General features: G+C 34.8%; 1 protein-coding gene across 1 annotated transcript; it reads left to right on the forward strand.

Moving 5' to 3' along the window:
- The first annotated feature begins 15,978 nt into the window (after positions 1-15,978).
- Positions 15,979-19,155, forward strand: LOC558805 (mast cell protease 4). The gene is made up of 5 exons (XM_021473483.3): positions 15,979-16,199; positions 16,264-16,414; positions 16,502-16,640; positions 18,147-18,410; positions 18,887-19,155. The coding sequence occupies exons 1-5, from the start codon at positions 16,142-16,144 to the stop codon at positions 19,040-19,042; spliced, it is 768 nt and encodes a 255-aa protein (XP_021329158.1). The 5' UTR covers positions 15,979-16,141; the 3' UTR covers positions 19,043-19,155.
- Positions 19,156-21,451: the final 2,296 nt, after the last annotated feature.

The following is a 21,451-nucleotide window of genomic DNA, read 5'->3' on the forward strand; positions in this document are numbered from 1 at the left end:
CATTTTCTGAATGCCAGAATATGGCAAAGCAGTGGCGCAGTAGGTAGTGCTGTCGCCTCACACCAAGAAAGTCGCTGGTTCGAGCCTCAGTTGGCGTTTCTGTGTGGAGGTTGCATGTTCTCCCTGCTTTCGCCTGGGTTTCCTCCTGGTGCTCTGGATTCCCCCACAGTCCAAAGACATGTGGTACAGGTGAATTGGGTAAGCTAAATTGTCTGTAGTGTATGAGTATGTGTGTGGATGTTTCACAGAGTTGGGTTGCGGCTGGAAGGGCATCCGCTGTGTAAAAAGCTTGCTGGATAAGTTGGCCGTTCAATCGGCTTTGGTGACCCCGGATAAATAAAGGGACTAAGCTGACAAGAAAATGAATGAATAAATGAATGAATGCCAGAATAATGAGAGAATTAATTTTTTTATTTTTTTGGAGAATTTTTATTTTATTTTTTGATAGTAAAAATTTTTACATACATTTCCTTGGTATTTTTTTTAGCTTTGCTTTTAAACTGTATAACTTTGGTCAAATGTTTTGGGTATCCTTCCACAAGCTTCTCACAATATTTTGAAGGAATTATGGCCCATTCCTCCTGATAGAATTGGTGTGACTGAGTCAGATTTGTAGCCTGTCTTGCTCGCACAAGCTTTTTAAACGCTGCCCACATAATTTCTATAGGATTTGGGATCAGGGCTTTGTGATGGCCACTCCAAAACATTCATTCTGTCACTCTAAAAGCACATTTTAACTTATTTAGCAGTATGCTTAGGATCATGGTCTGTTTGGAAGAACCATTTTTGGCCTAATTTTAATTTCCTGGCTGATGTCTTAAGATGTTGCTTTAGTATTTCTACATATTCTTTCTTTATGTGTAGGCTTGTAAGTTTCCCCTTTGTCATCCAAATGTAACACTGTTCATTATGGCCAAACAGTTCAATCTTAGTTCAATTAAACCACAGGACATGTCTCCAAAAAATATTCTTTTTCCCAGTGTAATTTATCAAATTGTAATCTGGCTTTTTTGTTGATTTTGGCTTGTTGATTTTTCCATGTTGTCACAAAAGAAAGCAGTGTGTTTGAGGTTTTCCTTAAATACTATTCTACAGTTGTGCCTCCAATTAACTTAAATGTTGACAATTAGCCAATCAGAAACTTACAAAACCTTAACTCCATCATCTGAGCTTTTTCAGAGGCATGATAATCTTATTATATGTAAACTTGACTTTTAGTCAAGAAAGTTATAAAAATTCATAAAAAATATCCCTTTCATTATTCTGTTATTAAGCATAACAGAAACACATTTGATTATCCTAACTTACCTAAAAGAGAAAACGTTAGTTTGGTTATGTGCCTTTTTACACAGTGTATGTAAACTTCTGGTTTCAACTGTATATTTGTATAGACTTTTGCTTATCGTATTAATCTTGTCTTTATTATTATTTGCCTGTGTTTGTATTGTCTTTTTGTGGATGGATGTATTTTGTTCTAGATTAATAATGGCTATACATTGATCCATTATCTACTTGTCAATTTGTAGGGATCATGCTTGAAGATTAAGGCCTTAAAAGGGTACAGAATTGGGAAAGTAACCTTAACTGGGGTTTTTGTCACTAGGAAAATTGTTCAATTGTAGAAATATTTTCATTGTGATGTTGAGCTCAATGTTTTAAAAAGTAAATGTAAGAAATAAAATTGAGATCTTTTTGAACACTGATCTAACTCTGTTCATTAAGTTGGAAACTTACCATTGGGGAGACCATCTTGGGGTTTGATCTTAGGGGCCTGGAGGGCCGTATCCCAGCCCCTTTTACATAAGCTAAGCTAATAGTGCTCACACCAGACCACAATATCAGTTGTGTTTAAAAAATGGTTAGACTCGACTGTTTAACTCTTGGGAAGTTGTAAAATGAGCTCATTTAAGTGGAGTGTTCTTTTCTTTAGGAGTCCTAAACTGCAGTGGCCAAGCAAAACTGAAGAGAGCAGAGTCATACCGTACTGCAAAATGGAAAAAGCAGCATTGGTGGTCTTGGTGACTGAGTCAGATTCATTAAGCTACCAGAAATGACAAGAAATATTAGCCAATAATTACATCAAACATAGAGAACATTAAGAACAAGCATAACACCAATCAAAAGCCACACCTCGGTGTGAAAGAGGAAGTACATGAACTACTTAGGGTAAACTTGCCCACTTTACTTTACACACCAACCATCAAACCAGAGAAGAACATCAGTAATCCGTAGCAACCTTCTAACACCAGCATCATGACCTTCTCTGTGCTTTTGCTAGTTTATTTGCTACCGAATCTGACCCTTCAAGGTAAGTGTGATAAAAAAAAAAATCGATGACCTTTAACCAATTATGTCTTCTACATTTAACGTAAATGTAAAACTTTAATGTTCACTATATTAAGAGACATTTGTCCAAGTCAGATTGATGTTTAACCAACCTAATTTGACTTTTCTCTTAGCATCTGTGAAGTCTGGCATAGTAAACGGGAATGAAGCTAGACCTCATTCAAGACCCTACATGGTTTCTGTTCAATGCAATAGGAAACACATATGCGGTGGCTTCCTTGTGTCTGAGCAGTTTGTCATGACGGCTGCCCACTGCTTTGTAAAGTAAGTAACCATTGTGAGTCAACAAAGCCCTGATGCAAAAGGGTCTTCAATTAGTGTATCTGCTTTCAGATTGACAAATACTATATTAGTGAATTGAGTCTCCTCTAGTCTTGAAATACAGTCATTATTTGACCTTTTAAAGGCATTCTTAAAAATCAAGATTACAAAGAGCATCATCTTCCACAAAGAGTGTTATTTCTATCTCATTAGGATGGATGTTTTTCGATACATGATTAATTTTTTGCTTCTTAAATTTTTCTAAACTGGAACATATCTTGACAGGCCTCTGTATATATCATATATTATTTGTGAGAGACTATTCCCCTTCCCCCCCCTACCCCCACCCCCACCATATACAGTTGAAGTCAGAATTATTAGCCCCACTTTTTCATTTTTTTCTTTTTTAAACATTTGTCAAATTGTTTAACAGAGCAAGGAAATTTTCACAGTATGTCTGATAAAATTTTTTCTTCAGGAGAAAGTCTTATTTGTTTTATTTTGGCTAGAATTAAAGCAGTTTTTAATTTTTTAAAAGCCATTTTAAGGTCAAAATGACTAGTTAAAATTACTGACCCTATATATATATATATATATATATATATATATATATATATATATATATATATATATATATATATATATATATATATATATTGATAGACTACAGAACAAACCATCTTTATACAATAACTTGCATTTTTACTCTAACCTGCCTAGTAACCTAATTAACCTAGTTAAATGTCACTTTAAGCTGTATAGAAGTGTCTTGAAAAATATCTAGTACAATATTATTTAGTGTCATCATGACAAAGATAAAATAAATAAGTTATTAGAAATGAGTTATTAAAACTATTATGTTTAGAAATGTGCTGAAAAAAATCACTTTAAACAAAAATTGGGGGGAAAAAATAAAAAGGGGGACTAATAATTCTAAAACTATATATAAATATGTACACATTGATAAGATTTTTTTTAAAGGGCACCTATGGTGAAAAATCTACTTTGCAAGCTGTTTGGACAGACATGTGTGTATATATAGTGTATAGACTGTCATATTGTGGTGATATAAACACACAGTCCTGTTTTTTTATTTAATAACATAAAAACGGTGGACCAATTGGATCGGTTTTCAGACCGACCGCAACTTCATGTAGGAGAGCGGTCCTCCCGCCCACCAATATTGATTGACAGCCTCGCGTCACGATCATATCCTCAGTTTCTCGTTTCATGTCCGCCATTTTCAGCGTGTGAGTCAAAGCGATATCACTAAAGGAACACCCTTGCTTTATTAATAGATGAAAGGCTCATTGGGCTCAACACAAGATCAATATTCTCCACATTATCGCTCTAATCGGAATTATTGCTTGTACCTTTTGCGTGGCGTAGCGCCGTGCATTTTGGACTTCTGGGCGTGGGTCTCTGTCGGGGTGCAAGTGGCGGAGCTTTGGGTTGGCGGCTTGTTGGCCACGGCGCCGTTGTGTTTGCCCATGTGGAGGCCTGTGTTTGGAGTTCTGGAATGCATGGTGCGACGATTTGGGACACTTTATATTTCTGCCGCGCCACTGAGGGTGTCTGGTGTGCCATGTTGCGGCGCATTCGGTGCCTCAGTCAAAGTTAATTCAGTGTGTGTGGTTATCAGTCTCGGTGTACAAGCTCGGCACTTGTACACCAAGACTATACCAACTATACAAAGACACAAATGATTTTGTACTCTCTGCTTGGTCTGTGTCCGAGTCATACATGTATGGCTGAATGCTGATCCTAGCTTAGCTTAGCTTCTGTCTCTCTGTCTGTCAGCCTTTCTGTTGCAAACACAGAGCGTGGGATCTTTTGGCTCCCTTGTTACGTTGGGCGGTAAGCTAATTTTAAAACTAATTTTCATGTGAAGCAACACGGCCCTAAAACAGCAAACTGTGCATGGGCCTTAAAGTCCATGTGAGCTGCGATCGTTATTCTTTTCATAACGTGATGCAGTACCCTGAGAAATGGAATTTTAAATAAGCAAACAGTGGGTGTGGCTGTTATGGTGTTATTACAAGCCACGCCCATTACCTCAAAATCACGTAATCTGAAAAAATAACTAAAACCAAACAGAAAGTGCATTTTCAGATTTCAATTAAAGATTAAAATGACAAACTATTTTTTAATGACATGCACAGATGAATTATTCACCACAAAATTTTTAATGACTTTAATGCTAACCCTGCTAAAAAAACAGCTTAAACCAGCCTAGGCTGGTTGGCTGATTTTAGATAGTAGACCAGCCTGGTTTTAGAGGGGTTTAGGCCATTTCCAGACTGGTTTCCAGCCATTTCTAGCCTCGTCTAGTTGGTCAGTCTGAGAAATGACCAGCGAAAACCAACTTGACCAGCCTGGTTTAAGCTGGACATAGCTGTTTTGGCTGGGCTCCCAGCCTGACTAGGGTGGTCAATCTGGTTTTAGCTGGTCATTTTCCAGCCAGACCAGCTAAGACCTGGCTGCAAATGGTGAAAACCAGCCTGGAAATGGCCTAAACCCCTCTAAAACTAGGCTGTTTTTTAGCAGGGAAAAACTACTCAGGTGGTCATTTAGACTTTTTAATAACTTTGATAGGATTGAAACCCGTATACTGTAACTATAGTACCCAGTCTTTACCAAATGTGTATGTTTATTTATTTTCCAATGTATTATTGTTTGGAGTATTTATACCTTGAATTACCTTAACAGTCAAATTGATGGCATGGATTTCAGAGTTTCCCACTTATTCATGTGCATTTGAATATGTGCATTTCTGTTGCCTAGCAACTTCCTGCAAACAAACTCAACTTTACTTCAGGCATATCTTTCAAAACAAGTTTGAATGGTCACTGCAGATATTCTATTAGTTATATAATTCTGGTATCAGTGTTGAAGAATCCTTTTCCCCTTGGTATTGAGAACATTTCCTTCGAAGGCAAGTATATGGATGTTAAAGATTCAATGAAACAAATAAAATCAAAACCAACCATATGATTTTGTTAGCTCATATTGCTAGTTTTGTGCTGAACAATTTATCTGTGCATGTTCTTAGAAAATGGCTTGCCCCTGCATTCTTTAATTGAAATCTGAAAATGCACTTCCTTTTTTAGTTAAACTGTCAGATTACATATATCTTATTGGGCATGGTTAACATACTTAACCACGACCCTCCAACTGTCAGTTTTGACAACAATCAGAAATAGTGAAAGGTAGGTGTATGTTGGGTTGAAATAACTCTACTAAAAACCCTTTTCCGATCTTTCTGAATGACTACTGTGCTAGATCCATTCAGCTTGCAACAGAAAAAAACAAGCCACGCCCACTGTCTTCTCATTTATTATTTCATTTCTCTAGAAACTTCAACACAATGTGAAAAAAGTCACAGCTTCCTGTTCATGTGGACTTTAAGAACCTTTATTTTTAAGAGCGCAAGGATTCTGCAAACAATAGTTTGAATCCAAATGATTGTCATCATTTACCATCAAAATATGATTTCTTGCTAGTGGCAAAGAGCTGACGGTTGTGGTTGGAGCTCATGAATACACAGATGGTGCTAGCCGCATGGATGTGAAGTTCTACCACATCCACCCTGGGTTTGAGTCTAAAACTCTGCTAAATGACATCATGCTACTTCAGGTAAATGACTCAGCAAGGTTTTGCATTGTAAACTGAAGTAAAACCATACACTACATTGATCATGTGAAAATGTCCCAATCTCCTTGTGTTTTGGTAGATTGTTTGCTGTAGCAATGTTGTAAGTGACAAAAATGAATTGACATCTAATCTGAGCATTCAAATTGAGACATTCTAGATTAAAATCAAATGTGAATTGGATTTCAAACCATAGAGATGTGGTTACACTTAGGTTTTTGAACTGCACTGAAAAATAATATCGATTTTTTATGCCCCAAATATTTAGGAATAAGTAAACATCATGAAGACGTAGATAACTTAAGATCTAAAAACATTTTTTTTTTGTCTACATCTACATTGTCAAAGGCTTATGTTGAGATTTTCTCAATATTTTGATTTATTTTGAACCTTCAGATTTCAGATTTTCAGTTGCATTTCAGCCAGATATTGCCCACTACTCATAAAGTATATACATCAATGGAAAGCATATTTAATGAGCTTTCAAGTGATCCATAAACCTCAATTTCAGAAAATGGCAATTATGACTGCTGTTGTTGACAACGATTTTAATCATTGAATCACTTCATATAGCTACATAAAAAGGTCAAAAAGAGCAACAAAGTCAACTGGATCCCAATACCAAACGCAGACAAGGACATCAAGGCCAAGACTAAATGCAGTGTTGCAGGATGGGGGAAAAACACCACCCATGGTGAAGTAAGTGCCAAACTTATGGAGGTGAACGTCACTCTTTTTGACAAAAAAGCATGTCAGAAGTACTGGGGACCAACATACTCCACTTCAAAGATGATGTGCACAGGTGGTCATGGAGGATTTTGCCAGGTACAAATATATTCTGGACAAATATAGTGCATTTCCTAGAGAAATCTATTTAATTTGCTATCACTTTGTTCGACTCACAGGGAGATTCCGGAGGACCTCTGGTGTGTGACAAAGTTGCAGTTGGAATTGTTTCATTCAATGAGAAAAACAACTGTGATTCCCCAACAAAACCGAATGTCTACACCCAGATTTCCAAATTTCTGTCATGGATAAAATGCATTGTTGGTGGTGTGAAGGAAGAATTTGAATAATAAACATTTTTTCTAACATAAACATACTTATGTTAGAATACTATATTCTAACACACTCTGTTGTTTGTACGTGTGGATTTCTGTTGATCATTTTATAATCTGAATGATTGATTTGAACATTAAATGCTTTTGAGTGGAAAGTTAGTTTCAACCCTTCTCAGCAAAGCGGGTTTCCTGTGGGGGCTCAGCTCATCAAATGTGGTCAAACACCCTGTGAGAAAAAATAGTTTGCAAGACATCTTAAAAAAAAAAAGATGACGAAGCAAGATTATGAGACGCATTCTATTATTACTGTAAGAAACGCAAAATGTCTATTCTTGCAGCAGAGAAGCAAATCAAGCAATACATATTGCCAGAATAAGAAGTCAACTTAAAGTTATAGTTCACCTAAAAATGATAATGTTCTCACTATTACTCACCCTCAAATGGTTCCAAACCATTATGAGTAAAGAAGTAAAGACACTAAAGAAGATATTCTAAAAAAAAAAAATTTTTTTTTTAAATTTAAAAAAAAGCTGAAAACCTGTAACCAGTTGAGTAATTGACAGAATTTTCAGTTTTAGGAGAACTGTCCCTTTAAAATATAAAAGGATTAAAATATACATAGTTAAGGTTGTGTGCAAACTGTCCTAAGAGATATGAGAATTTGCCTGAAGTATTGAAAGTCTAATCCAAATCACGATAAATTAATCCACTCAGAACACCTGCCTCATCTTGGTCAGACAGCCCCCCACGCTCAAGCTATTGGCTGAGCCGTTGCTATGTGAGGCTGGTCAGAGGACAATGCTTCAACAAACACAGTGGTGTTTATACTTTACAAGAGAAATCGACCTACAAATGTGACGGTTCACTCACTCTGATGATTTCTTGCTCTTTAGAATACTATGCACTGTAAAACACAACAGTCAACTTTATCAAAGGAAATGAGTGTCGTCAACATAAAATCTTCTGAAAGTAATTCTACTCAATTGAAAAGAGTTTTGAACTCAGTGTTGAAGGCCATAAGTTAATTAAATACCTCATTGCTTTACCTGAAAATTAGGAGTTCACAGTACTCATATAGATTAGTTTTTTTTTTTTTTTTTACTCAAATGGTGTGTTGCAATCGGTTTCCTCAAATGGTTTGAGTTGCCTTAACTTATTGGGTTTTACAGTACTCAGTTGGTTTGAGTTGACTTCATTTGTTGGGTTTTACTGTGGTCAGATTGCTTCGTTTACTCAAATGGATTAAGTACACAGTACTCATTATGATTAGTTTTTGAACTTAAATGGTTTGTTGCAATCGATTTCCTCAAATGGTTTGAGTTACCCTAACTTTCTGGATTTACAGTGTGGCAAAATGTGTTTTAATTCAAGTTCTTACACCTCCCACTTGATTACAAATCAATCAGGAAATGCTGATTTGTGGTTTGCTGTGACTGGAGGCTTGCACTTTGAGTAATACAAAGGCGAGCGACACGTTCACATGTTACTAGCAGAGTGAAACACTTCACTATAATCCTGCTCATCACACTTGTGGTCACATATGTTCATGTGACAGGTTTATTAGTTATTTAACCTTTTCATTTTGGTCTTTTGAACTCTTGAGGTATAAAATCTTGTTTTTATTCTCCACAGTTGCAGTTATGGGTGATTTAATCAAATGGGGAAAAAGTAACAAAATAATAATAATCCATGATATCTGTTTAGATCAATGTAAAACATATATGTGGGGGGTTTCTCATATCTCTTAAAGATAATTGGTAATACTATACAATAACATTGCATGAATAATGATGTATTTATACCTAAACTAAACATTACTTTATTATGAACTAATGATGAGTTAATGCATGCGCTAATCATGAACTAGCTTTAACTACAACATTAGTCATGAGTTCATTGTGTGAATGACAGCTACCTCCATTACTTGTTAGTGCATGATTGTTTGTTAATTAATGTATTAATTACCACATTAGATTATGCTTAATTTAACCATCATGAACTCATGATATGGTAATGTATTATTATATCATGATGACTTAACAACATCATCCTTAACTCATTCTTAACTACTCATGAACTCCTTATGCACGTCCACCTAGTGCGTTTATACTGAATAACAATAGAAAAGTGTTCTGCCGACATCAACATGAACAGTTTGAACACAAGAGTTCATGAGGAAGAGTAAATGATAATGTGCCCCTTCAAGTAAAGTCATGACAAAATTATACATTACCAGCTCATGAATTCATGATGGTTACATTTAGCTCAAATTTAAATGTTAATTAATACATTAACTAACAACATGTACTAACTAGTAATTGAGGTAGCTGTTATTCACGCATGAACTCTTGTGACTCATGATGTACTTAAAGTTAGTTCATGATTAGCGCACACCTTAACTCATTATTGATTCATAGTAATGTTTAGTTCACAAACAAATGCATTATTATCCATGTACTGTTATTGTAAAGTGTTACCAGATTATTGGTATAAGGCATTACAATGCAAAAAAAAAAAAAAAAAACTGCAAACTTGCATGATATTTTTTCATCTGTGAAAAAAAATAAAAGTTTGCTTAGCATTTTGCTAATTAATTGACTCATCATTTCGTTTAAAAATTCAAAAGAAGAATTTGGCTTTAATTTCAGCTAATCTTGTTGCCGTGGTTTGAGTCACAGCCCTACTAAAGGGAATAACTTCATAACTGTGCTTTTTTGGATGTTTATTACTAGACTATTGAAAATACTGTATACAGGCCTAGATTACAAATGAAAAAAAGGTCATATGACTTGACATGAGAAAATAATGGTTGCGGAGTGACCTTAATTTTTTGAGTTATTTAAGTTACAGGAAGTAATTTAAATGACATAACTATGAGATATAGACCATTTTGAGGGATGTAAACGATAACAAAGGTACTTACATATTTCCTGTTTTATATCTTTTAATTTTCAAAGCTTTTGAAAAATCTAAAAGTTCCAAATATTGATAAATGATCCAATGGCAGGTGTTTTAACGTAAAGTTATCATTGAATTGGCTAGTGTTACAGTTATGAAATAGTTTGACAACAAGCAGGAAATGTTTATGGGCCAATGACATGACCACACTGAAATGGCCTATAAACTCAAAAAATAAATAAATAAATAAATAAATAAATAAAATTAACCAAGAACCAATCTTTAAAAAATCGGATTTTTTAAAAACTAACGCTTCATCGTAAGATTCCATTTTTCCATTTCCAATCTGAGTTCGAAACAAGCTTCCATATGCAAGTCGTTTCCTCATAAGGAGCCGAGTAGAAAATTACTGCCAAAGAAATTCAATTACATCAAAAATCTGAAGTTTTACAAAGATATGCTGGAGAAAATATTGTACTAAAGGCAAGCTAAACTTCACCACATGCAGCCATGCTTTAACACTGACTGTCAGGATAAGTCACTTGTATGTGGAGTGGCTGAAGACCTCCAATGAGCTGTTGACATGAATTGAACCAGATTTTGGTAAGAACCCAAACAATACAAGCATAAAAATGTAACAAAACCAAAAAAAAAAAAAAAAAAAATCTGTGTGTATGGGATGACACAAGGTGAAAGTACTGAACTACTGAAATTACTCTTGATGGTTCATTGGGTCTCGTCTTTAATTTGTATTTTATATAGGATTCAAGTCAAGTGATAGCTGGGCCAATCTACAGCTTGATTTTCTTTCTCTGAAAGCATTTGAGAGTTTCCTTGGCTGTCTTTTGGATCATTGTCTTGTTGAAATGTCCACCGTGGTGTTGGAATATCTAGCTAATTCCATGCATGTTCAATAAGAAAAGGTCTAGAGAGGGTTTTCTTCAATGCCAAAAATATTAGTAATTTATTAGATACAAATGAATAATTCGATGACAGAGCTCTGGGTTACGTTACCCTAATGCAATACAAAAATTACATTCAAGAGGTTTGCAACTAACATACATTTCAAGACTCCAGCATATATACACAACTGATATTAACAGGTGGAGTTTTGGTTTAATGTCACTTATCAGTCATTCCGCAGTCCTTTGGCTCTTGTACCCCAGACATACTTCCTCTTTCTTCAACCCTTCTCTGCATACCAGAACTGAACAATTACGTGCATCTTAAATATATTTCACAACTTCTACAAGCATCATGACAATTTGTGACATGTCTAGACTTTGTATTAAACAGCAGACTGAAACAAGGGCCCCTGCCCTAAAATTATTCTTATTCTGCTTTTTCCACTTGTCAGAAGTTCCTTATAAAAAGTATGCAGTAAAAAAAAGAGGTAAAAAAAGTGTGTCTGGTCAAGATGTGGTATCACACAATAGAAAAAGGTTGATTAATCTGTTATTAGTCTACACATTACTCTAATAAAAAATAAAGACACAAAAGTAATAAAAATAAATTCCTTTTTTCCAACACTGTAGTGATGGGAAGTTCGGCTCGTTTTACTGACTCGGATCTTTAAGTCTCGTTCATCGAGATGAACGAATATTTTTTTGTAATTTCATTCATTTGGTTCAATTTGCCAAAATATTATTAAAATGTTACAAATTGCTTCCAAACACATCTACAACTAGCCCAAAAGGTTGATCACATGACAAATAAGTCATAAATAGAATACTATAAGGAGCAGAAAATAATTCAGTGTTTACCTGCTTTTTTGTCTATGACGGTATTGTTGTCTCTTTGCTCAGCTCACCTCTTCATGTCTTCAAATGCCAGTGGTTCGTTCACGTTACACTAGGGATGTAACAATATTGTAAATACCGTCATACTGCAATAGTAATTTTTTTCAATATTACTGTAGGCGCATGACTCAAAACTATTTCTGAGAAAAGTTTGCTTAGGCGAATGAAGCGAGGTAGCGGGAACTACAATTCCCATCAGCCTAGGCGTGGCCATCATCCTTTTCTTTCTGTTGTCACTACAGATCCAGTAATGCGGAGATGGAGTGTGTTGCTAGTAGCGGGGAAGAAAAAGAGCTGGAAATTATCTAACCTAAAGCGGGTTTTAAATCGGATGTGTGGAAGCATTTCGGTTTCTTTCTGAAAAGATACGAAAAAGGAGAAAAGGTTACAGACAAAGAAAAAAACAGTATGCAGGCACTGCCAGACTGTGGTGGAGTATAAGTTGGGGAATACGACTAAAAACAGTCATGGGGACTGCAGAACACAGCAGTTAGATTGATGCAGACATTGACTTGTTCCGCAAAGAGACCTCTATCTCACTCATGGCTTGTCCTCTCAAGTGGTGGAAAGACAATGCACAACGTTACCCACTGCTGTCAACCTTGGCTAAATCATATCTCTCTGTCCCAGAAACCTCAGTCCCAAATGAGAGGGTTTTTTTTCTGTTGCAGGGGACATGCCCAGAGATCCCAGCTTTTTCCAGATTATAGTTATATGATAATTTTCCTTAAAAAACACATCTTTATCTAAGTGAGTGAGTGATTAAATGTTGAATGTGATGAGTTTTCAACAATACTAAATTGAAACTTTATTTTTTTATATAGTTTAATAGTTTTTTGTTTAAGTTGAAATTGAAGTTCCTGTTTTGAAACTTACAGATAGATGGCTAATTTGTATGTCATTGATATGTTCAATGCTAAGGTAAATACACTTTTGGCACTTTTTTCAAGTCTTTTCATTAGTTTTGTTTTTCCTGTAAATTATTCAATAAATACCGCACCGTGCCATTCATACCGAGGTATTATTGTAATGTGAAGTTCTGATACCGTTACATCCCTACGTTACACTGATAGTCACATATAATCTTAACCAATGTACACAGTCAGAGCCGATAGGAGCCATGATAATTTGTTCACCTTTCGAGTCTTCTGATTCTCGAGTCATTCGTTCATCACGTGACAGAATGACTCAAGACTGTACATTTTAAAACACTTACATTTTAAAATGCTTAATAATAGCATTACATTTTAATCTAAATTTAAAAGTATAATTTACTTTACATTTTTCTAATAAAAATAATGATTATTTTTAATAATTATTTTTTAAAACTCATCACAATCCCAAGCAAGGACAAACCGCTGAAGCCGAATTCATGGTCGCGGGATGGGGGAAAACTGAAAAACACACAACAGAGAATGATCTTCTAGTGACAGACGTGTTGATTATCAACAAAACCTATGTTTAAAAATCTATGTTAAACTGCCTGACAATATCCTCTGTGCTGGAGGCTACGAGAATGGCACTTGGCAGGTACATCAACAAAACCCATTGATATTTTGTTGAACGTTCAAGAGTCTATCTACCTTTTTCTGTATGCAACCAACGAGGTGAAGTTATTCTCCTTACAGTACATCTATCCGGTTTTAAAAAACAAACTTAGCAGATTTAACAAATTATCGTTAGCATATCACAAATAACCCCAAAATCTGAAAACAAGCCATAATCTGAAGGAAAAAAACACAGTGAACTCAAAAGACCACAAAGTTGGTCATATAAATAAAGCACTGTCAAAATTACCTTTTACTGAGATTTGCAAATAGATAAGGATTATTTTAGCCGTATTATTTTTAGTTCATTTATAGAGCCCCATATGTTGGGTTTTTAAAAATGACCATCCATGCGTGTGTAACACAGCACCAAGTGAATAAAAACATCTAGCTATTAACACTATCAACACTATTTATTCTTTAACGAAATAGTCGACTAAATTAATTGAGTTGGAATCAGATCTTTTGCTTGAACGCATCGACATTGATACGGCACATCACCAAATATGTAGTTCAAGATCAGGTAAATTGTGAACGCGCATTTCCCTTCATACATTAGCTGAGTGCGGGGGATCACAGGACTGATCATGAAGTGAAGATGACGATCACTGACAGATGGAGATTTGGCTGCGGGGAATAAAAGGGTTAAAGTTTATTTTTACAATGATACCAAAATATAGCCAACCATGTGTTGATTTTTGATACAAAACCTAAGCTGGTTACATTTGCTATTAATGCAAGGGGCAGCAGGGACTATCATGTATGGGACTTTGTCAGTAACCGTTACAGCTAAAATGGACCAGTTTCTTCTTCCTTCGGATCATAAGATGTAAGTGTAATTAAAATTGTTGCCTCGTTTTGTGTAGTTTGCAAAATGCCTGTTTAATTGTGTGTTATAAGTTGTAATTGTCCTGCGCAGCTTGTAATCACATATCTATTACAGATCAGTGCTTGTACTGTATCTCTCAGGTTAAACCTTCATGGGGCTTTTCACATAGTCACCAAAACCAAATTGAAAATGCAACGTGTGTTTCTTCCTATACCGATTTACATTGCATTTCTGAACTCGCGATCCTCTGCTGTTTGTCTTTGCTATAGCCACCATCACCTGTTCCTATACACGCGGCACAGTCAATTTTCAAAATAGTTCAGCTTTTTAACACTGTGTGGATTAATACTGATTGTGTGTCCTTGTTATTTCTTGGGGTAAGTGTTAAAGAGGGGTTTGGAAACAAATGTATATTTTTGACCTTGCATGCATATCAGCCAGTTGTTGGAGATCCCCCAAAACCAAATATGACCTTTTATAATGCAAAATAGGGGCTCTTTTAATGGAAGTTCTCCTAACGCGAAGTGCAACCCATAATTTCAAACACAGCCATCGCATGCTGAAAAAAAGGTGGAACCTCTTCAGAACCCAATACTAATGTGACTGTTAATCACTCCTAATCACATTATCATTGCAGGGTGATTCGGGTGGGCAGCTAGTGTGCAGTGAGCAAGCAGTGGGCATTGTCTCTTTCAACATGGGCCGATGCGACTACCCCAATGCTCCAAATATTTACACTCAGATTTCCAAATACACCTACTGGATCAAAAAGATGATCCATGGAGGTGACTGATGCCTGTATTAACATAAGCATTTATGATATGTATTTTTGAAGATACAGATCTCAATATAGATTGTAGTAAATGTGAAAAAAAACAACAATAAAAATAAGCAATGAGTCTGCATTTCCCTCTTTTAAAGTGCCACTTCAGAGAGGGTGAACTGACATGATGATTTTTCTTCTGTAGACCACAACAAACAGCTCATTATTTCTTTAAAAAATTCTAAAGAAGTATTTAGTTTTAATTTCAGCTAATCTTGTTGCGGTGGCTTGAATTAAAAGTCTACTAAAGGGAATGATAACTTCATAGCTGTGCTTTTTTTTGAGTCATGCATGTTCATTATTAGGTTGTTGAAAACATCCAGGCCTTTATTCCAAAGAAAAAAAAAACGTCATATGACTTGACATGAGAAAATAATGATTGCTGGGTGAACCGAAGCCCTCCATAATCTTGTCCCACAGAAAAAAAAAAAAAATAATTAAAAAAAAATTACATATATATATATATATATATATATATATATATATATATATATATATATATATATATATATATATATATGTTTTTGACTGCTTATATAGCTACAGCAAGTCATTTTAATGATGTAAACTGACAACTGTGAGATACAAATGAGGAAATAATAAAGTCAGAATTAAAGATTCATAATAAAATTGTGACAATTACTTGCCACTTTTTCCATTTCTAATCCGTGTTGGAAACAAGCATTTGTATGCAACCCATTCCCTATAACGAGCTGAGTAGAAAATTACTGCCAAAGAAATTCAATTATATTCAAAATCCTAGGTTTTACCAAGATTTGCTGAAGAACATCTTGTACTAAAGGCAAACTTTACTTCACCAAATGGAGCAATGCATCAACACTGACACAGGATGAGTCACTTATGTGGTGTGGCTGAAGACCTATATAAGTGAGTGGTGGTCTTCACCAAGTGCATTTTTTACCAAGATGACTAAAGCGATCAGCCTGCTGCTCTCAGTAACTCTGATAAGCTTGGCACTGACTGGTTAGTAAAATCTAGCTTTACTGATTAAACGATTACAATTTGTGGTTAATTGTCACTGTTTTAGGTGCATTCGGAGCTGATATCATCAATGGCAAAAAGGCTAAGAAGAGCTCTTTGCTGTACATGGCATCAGTGCAGATTAATGGAGAACACAAATGTGGAGGATTTCTGATTGATCCAAGTTACGTGCTCACGGCTGCACACTGCAATAAACAGTAAGAGGCTGCTGTTGAACTGGAATATGTTTGTTGTCTAATGGAACTGTTTGGTCATTTGTGTTTATGCTTGTCTTATGATTATAGAGGCAATATGAGTGTGATCCTGGGAACCCATGACATCAGTCCAAAAGGGACAAATGTGAAACGTTACAGAGTGCAAAATAAGCATATACATCCATCCTACAAATCTGTAAAAACTGGGAAAGACATCATGCTTCTAAAGGTACAATATTTCATAAATAAGTGCAAAGTAAAAAAAAAAAAAAAAAAATTTAAGGTCAAATATTCTGTAGATAATGTATATATATAAGTTGTAAAATATTTGACATATATTGATTTTTATCTATTTTTTCAGTAAATATGTCATATTTTTATAAATTATTAAACATATATTTATTAAAATAAAACATTAGTTGAACATCTTTAGAAAGATAAAAGACATTTAAATTAATGTGAGATATTGGGAAAAACTACATTCTTACAAAACATTTACAGATTTTTTAGTTTCTCTTGAATTTTGCTCTTCTTTAAATTTTTATTTAGTATTTTTATCCTATATAAAATTTGGGTGTACTAATTTTGGACTGTAATCATTAGTTTTTTTTTTTTTTTTAGATTAGCTCCATATTTGGCTTCATTGTTGACTACATTTACATTTAGTCATCTAATAGACATTTGTCCAAAGTGAGGAGGTATTCAGAAGAAGTGCTAATTAATTAAAGTTACCTTTTCATGCTTTGAGAATTTAGTGCTAGGGTAGGATTTTTTTTTTTTTTTTTTGAGAGGGAAAGAGAAAGAAAATGCTTCCTTCACCGGGGCAGGTGTTCTCTGAAGAGAAGAGGTTTCTCATTGTCGTTTAAAAGATACGAGTGTATCCACAGTTCGAGTGGGAATAGAAAGATCATTTCACCAGTAAGAACCATTAAATGAAAAGGTTTTGGAAAGTAACTAACTTGTAGCGTCTCTGCGATGGCACCGCAAGACAGTGCTCACACCCTGACCGTGGGCCCCTAAAGGAGATGTAAACCTTCAGGAGTAGGTGGAGGTAAGAGGGTGCAGTGCCAGTGGCCATCCTCTAAGCAAACATCAGTGGTTTGAATTTGATCTGAGCTTCAACTGGTAACCAATGTAGAGAGATTTGGATGTGGAGAGAAGATTTTTTTTCAACACATTTCTAAACATAATAGTTTTAATAGCTCATTTCTAATAACTGATTTATTTCATCTTTGCCATGATGACAGTAAATAATATTTTACTAGATATTTTTCAAGATACTTCTGTAGAGCTTAAAAGAAGATTAAAAGACTTAACTAGGTTAATTAGGCAGGTTAGGGTAATTAGGCCAGTTATTGTATAACGATGGTTTGTTCTGTAGACAGAAAAGAAAAAATTTAGCTTAAAGGGGCTAATCATTTTTTGTGTGTGTGTGTGTGTGTGTGTGTATATATATATATATATATATATATATATATATATATATATATATATATATATATATATATATATATATATATATATATATATTTACATTTTAATTGTAACCAAAGAATAATGGTATAATCAAATATTATTATTTTGTAACAAATAAGAGTATTTTATTTTTATCTTAATTTAAATGTATAATTTGCAATATTTTTTTTCAATAATGATTATTATATTAATTGTAAACTTTAAATAATTTTTACAATGCTAATCCTGAAGACCTCCCTTTTCCTTTCTGAAATTCTAGCTGTACAAGAAGGTGAAGATAGGCAAAGATGTAAAACTCGTCACAATCCCGAGCAAGGACAAACCGCTGAAACCGAAGTCCAAGTGTCTGGTTGCAGGATGGGGGAAAACTGAAAAAGACAACACTGTGAACGATCTTCTGGTGACAGATGTGTTGACTATCAACAAAACCGTCTGCCAATCAGTGTGGAAAAAAATCAATGTTGAACTGCCTGACAATATTCTCTGTGCTGGAGGCTATGAGACCAAAAGTGGCGCTTGCCAGGTACATCTACAGAATCTATCGATGTTTTGGTGAACGTTCAAGAGTCTGTCCACCTTTTTCTGTATGTAACCAATGAGGTGGAGTTATTCTCCTCACAGTACATTTATTCAATGTTTAAAAACAAACTTATTCAAATTGAATCATTGTTAACAGATCATAAATCACCCAAAAAATCTTAAAGCGAGCCTTATTGTTGTTGTTCTGTATAACATACAAAAAGAAAATAGTCTGAAGGAACAAAACATAGCAAACTCAAAAGACCACAATGTTAGTCTGCTAACAGTTAGTTTGCCTATAGATACAGTATGGATTATTTTTAGCAAAGCCTTACTTTCGGTTCACTTTCGGTGTGTTCCCCACACAGGAAGTGCAACCCATAATTTCAAACAGCCATAACATGCAGAAAATGGTGGATACTCTTCAGAACTCAATACTAATGTGATTGTTAATCACTCTTAAACACATTATCATTGCAGGGGGATTCAGGTGGGCCGCTGGTGTGCAGTGGACAAGCAGTGGGCATCGTCTCTTTCAACATGGGCCGCTGCGACTACCCCAATACTCCAAATATTTACACTCAGATTTCCAAATACACCCACTGGATAAAAAAGGTGATCCGTGGAGGTTCCTGATGCCTGTGTTAACCTCACCTGTATCAAAATAAACTTTTATGGTACCACTTATATGCTACAGATTAAACATTGTAATAAATGTGAGAAAACAACAATAAAAACTCAATGACTTCCTTCTTTTAAAGTGCCACTTCAGAGAGAGTGAAACTGTTCGAGGGGCTGTTTGATTCTCAACCGCAGCTAAAGCACACTGACATCAACCACATCCTAAGTTACAAAACTGTCTTGTCTTTTAAAAATTTATGCATGAGAGAGGGGGAAAAAAAAAGCTTGAGAGGACACTTTACACTTACAAAGTCCTGGAGACACAAGCAATCGATTGGTCAGGGTGTATAAAAAGTCTCTATAGCAAAGAATTCCTTTCATCAAAGAACATTTAGCTTACATATTTAAATCTGTCCCTTACAGACAAAAATGATCTTGATGCATGAAGGAACCCATGTTGAAAATAACAACAGAAAAAAAAGAAAAAAAAGAAGAAATTGCTCCAGAAAGAGCATCTGGTGTGGTGTTGTATTAGTACAAGCTCATATAGGGCCTGATTACTTCACTTCATAACTTCATTCTTTTTTTTTTTTTTTTTTTTTGTATTTGTGAATCCTTGAATTGTGAAAACAGATCCATTTACATTTCAACACTTCAAGGCATCTCTGCTAAACAATTATGATTCCGATCTTCAAATCACACGCTATATGCAAATTTAACTAGATTACGTTGACTAAAGCGCCAGACAAACCACATGTAGTTAATTAATCTTATTATTTACAGAAGCGTGAACTACTGTATATATCTTATTTGCCATTTTAATTATTTTATGTGCAGGCTATAAAAGGGGCGCCTGCAGGATTTTATTCCAAGGTATGCACAAATCCAGCCCCGCCCCCTTCCCGCAATGATAAAGAAACATGGATGCTTACTGTCAAAGGCTACGTTATTTAAGGGCATTCGTTATGACATAATTCATTTTCTTTTTAATTTTACTATTTTGTTGAAATCTAAATGTAATAAAGCACATCAGCACCAAGAGAAAACCAGACGCTTATGTAAAATTATGACATATTAAAAAAATGTGTAAATATATGACAGAAAATTGTGATACAATACAATTAGTGAAGCACTGATTAAATCCTTACTTTCCACTAACCAAAAATCATCCACCCGCACAGTTGAGTAGTTGACGAGCTCAAATAAAAATATAATTTGTTAAATTTTCTTTAAAAAAAAATATTTTTTACATATATATAGCCTCTTTGTTTAAATATTTTTCTTGGTCAACTACCTTCTAAACAAAATAGAAGAATGAATAACATTTCAGGTGAAGTGCTTCAAAACAAATCCGCTATATGCTTTAACAATGCCAAATCACTACCTGGATTGTCTAATAAAATAATAATCTAGCCTACATAAAATTAAAGTGAGATATTCAGTTTCAGAGAAGCCTATATTGAACTGTTAAATCATTAATCAAATAATTTAAATGAGCAGGACAGGGATTTACACAGTAGCCTTTTCGCAACAGCACTGAACATGTTTCCAAATTACCTTGGTTGAATAAACTTGGTTGAAAAGGTGAGAAAACTCAAACTCGTGAGAATGGAGATGTCTGCTTATTTATGCTAGTCTGTTAGATAAAATTGTTTAAAACACAAATTGTTTAAAACACCTTGAATGGTAGCCATTAGGATTAGTTTTTGTCTCATTAGTTTTAGGCTTTTTGGCAAATGTCTCAATGAAGTTTATTTGTTTAAAGAGTATTTACTCATTTTGAGGCTTGTTTTAAACAATAGCTATCTGAATTGTAATTGTTAGGGTGTGGAAAAAAACGCTAGCAAAACTAAAGCCAATAGATTTCTTTAACCATCTCCCACAATGCAAGTTCATACACTTTAAAACACACAAACACACACTTCTATTTGTTGTCATTCTTTCATGCTTTGTCAATATATCGTAGTGTATACAGTTTAATAATCAATTTAAATTATGTAATAATTTTTTTTTTTAAAGCTGCATTAACCCTCTGGGGTCTGAGGGTGTTTTGGGGCTCTGGAGAAGTTTTGACATGCACTGACATTTGTCTTGTTTTCAGTATCTTTAAAACATATTAATGGCTAAAGTGTGATAACACTGTAAACAGCACAAGTTAGGCTACAATAATACTTAAGCAGCATGTTTGTATGTGTTTGTGTTTTTGAGAAAGAAACGTTAATGCGTGGTAGGGGAAAAACTAAAATTTTGAAGCCACTGAAAGAAGGCCGTGAAACACACAGAGAACATTTGTGCACAAGACTTTTGAGAACTGGATATTGTAACTCCTGCAAAGGAGATCGGATTTATATCACACTCAAATATGTTTCAGAGGACGTTTACAGCTGCCCATATCATGATTGGATAGCTATCTGACCTGAAAAT

Source organism: Danio rerio, chromosome 22 (genome assembly GCF_049306965.1).
Source record: "Danio rerio strain Tuebingen ecotype United States chromosome 22, GRCz12tu, whole genome shotgun sequence".
Taxonomy (NCBI): Eukaryota; Metazoa; Chordata; class Actinopteri; order Cypriniformes; family Danionidae; genus Danio; species Danio rerio.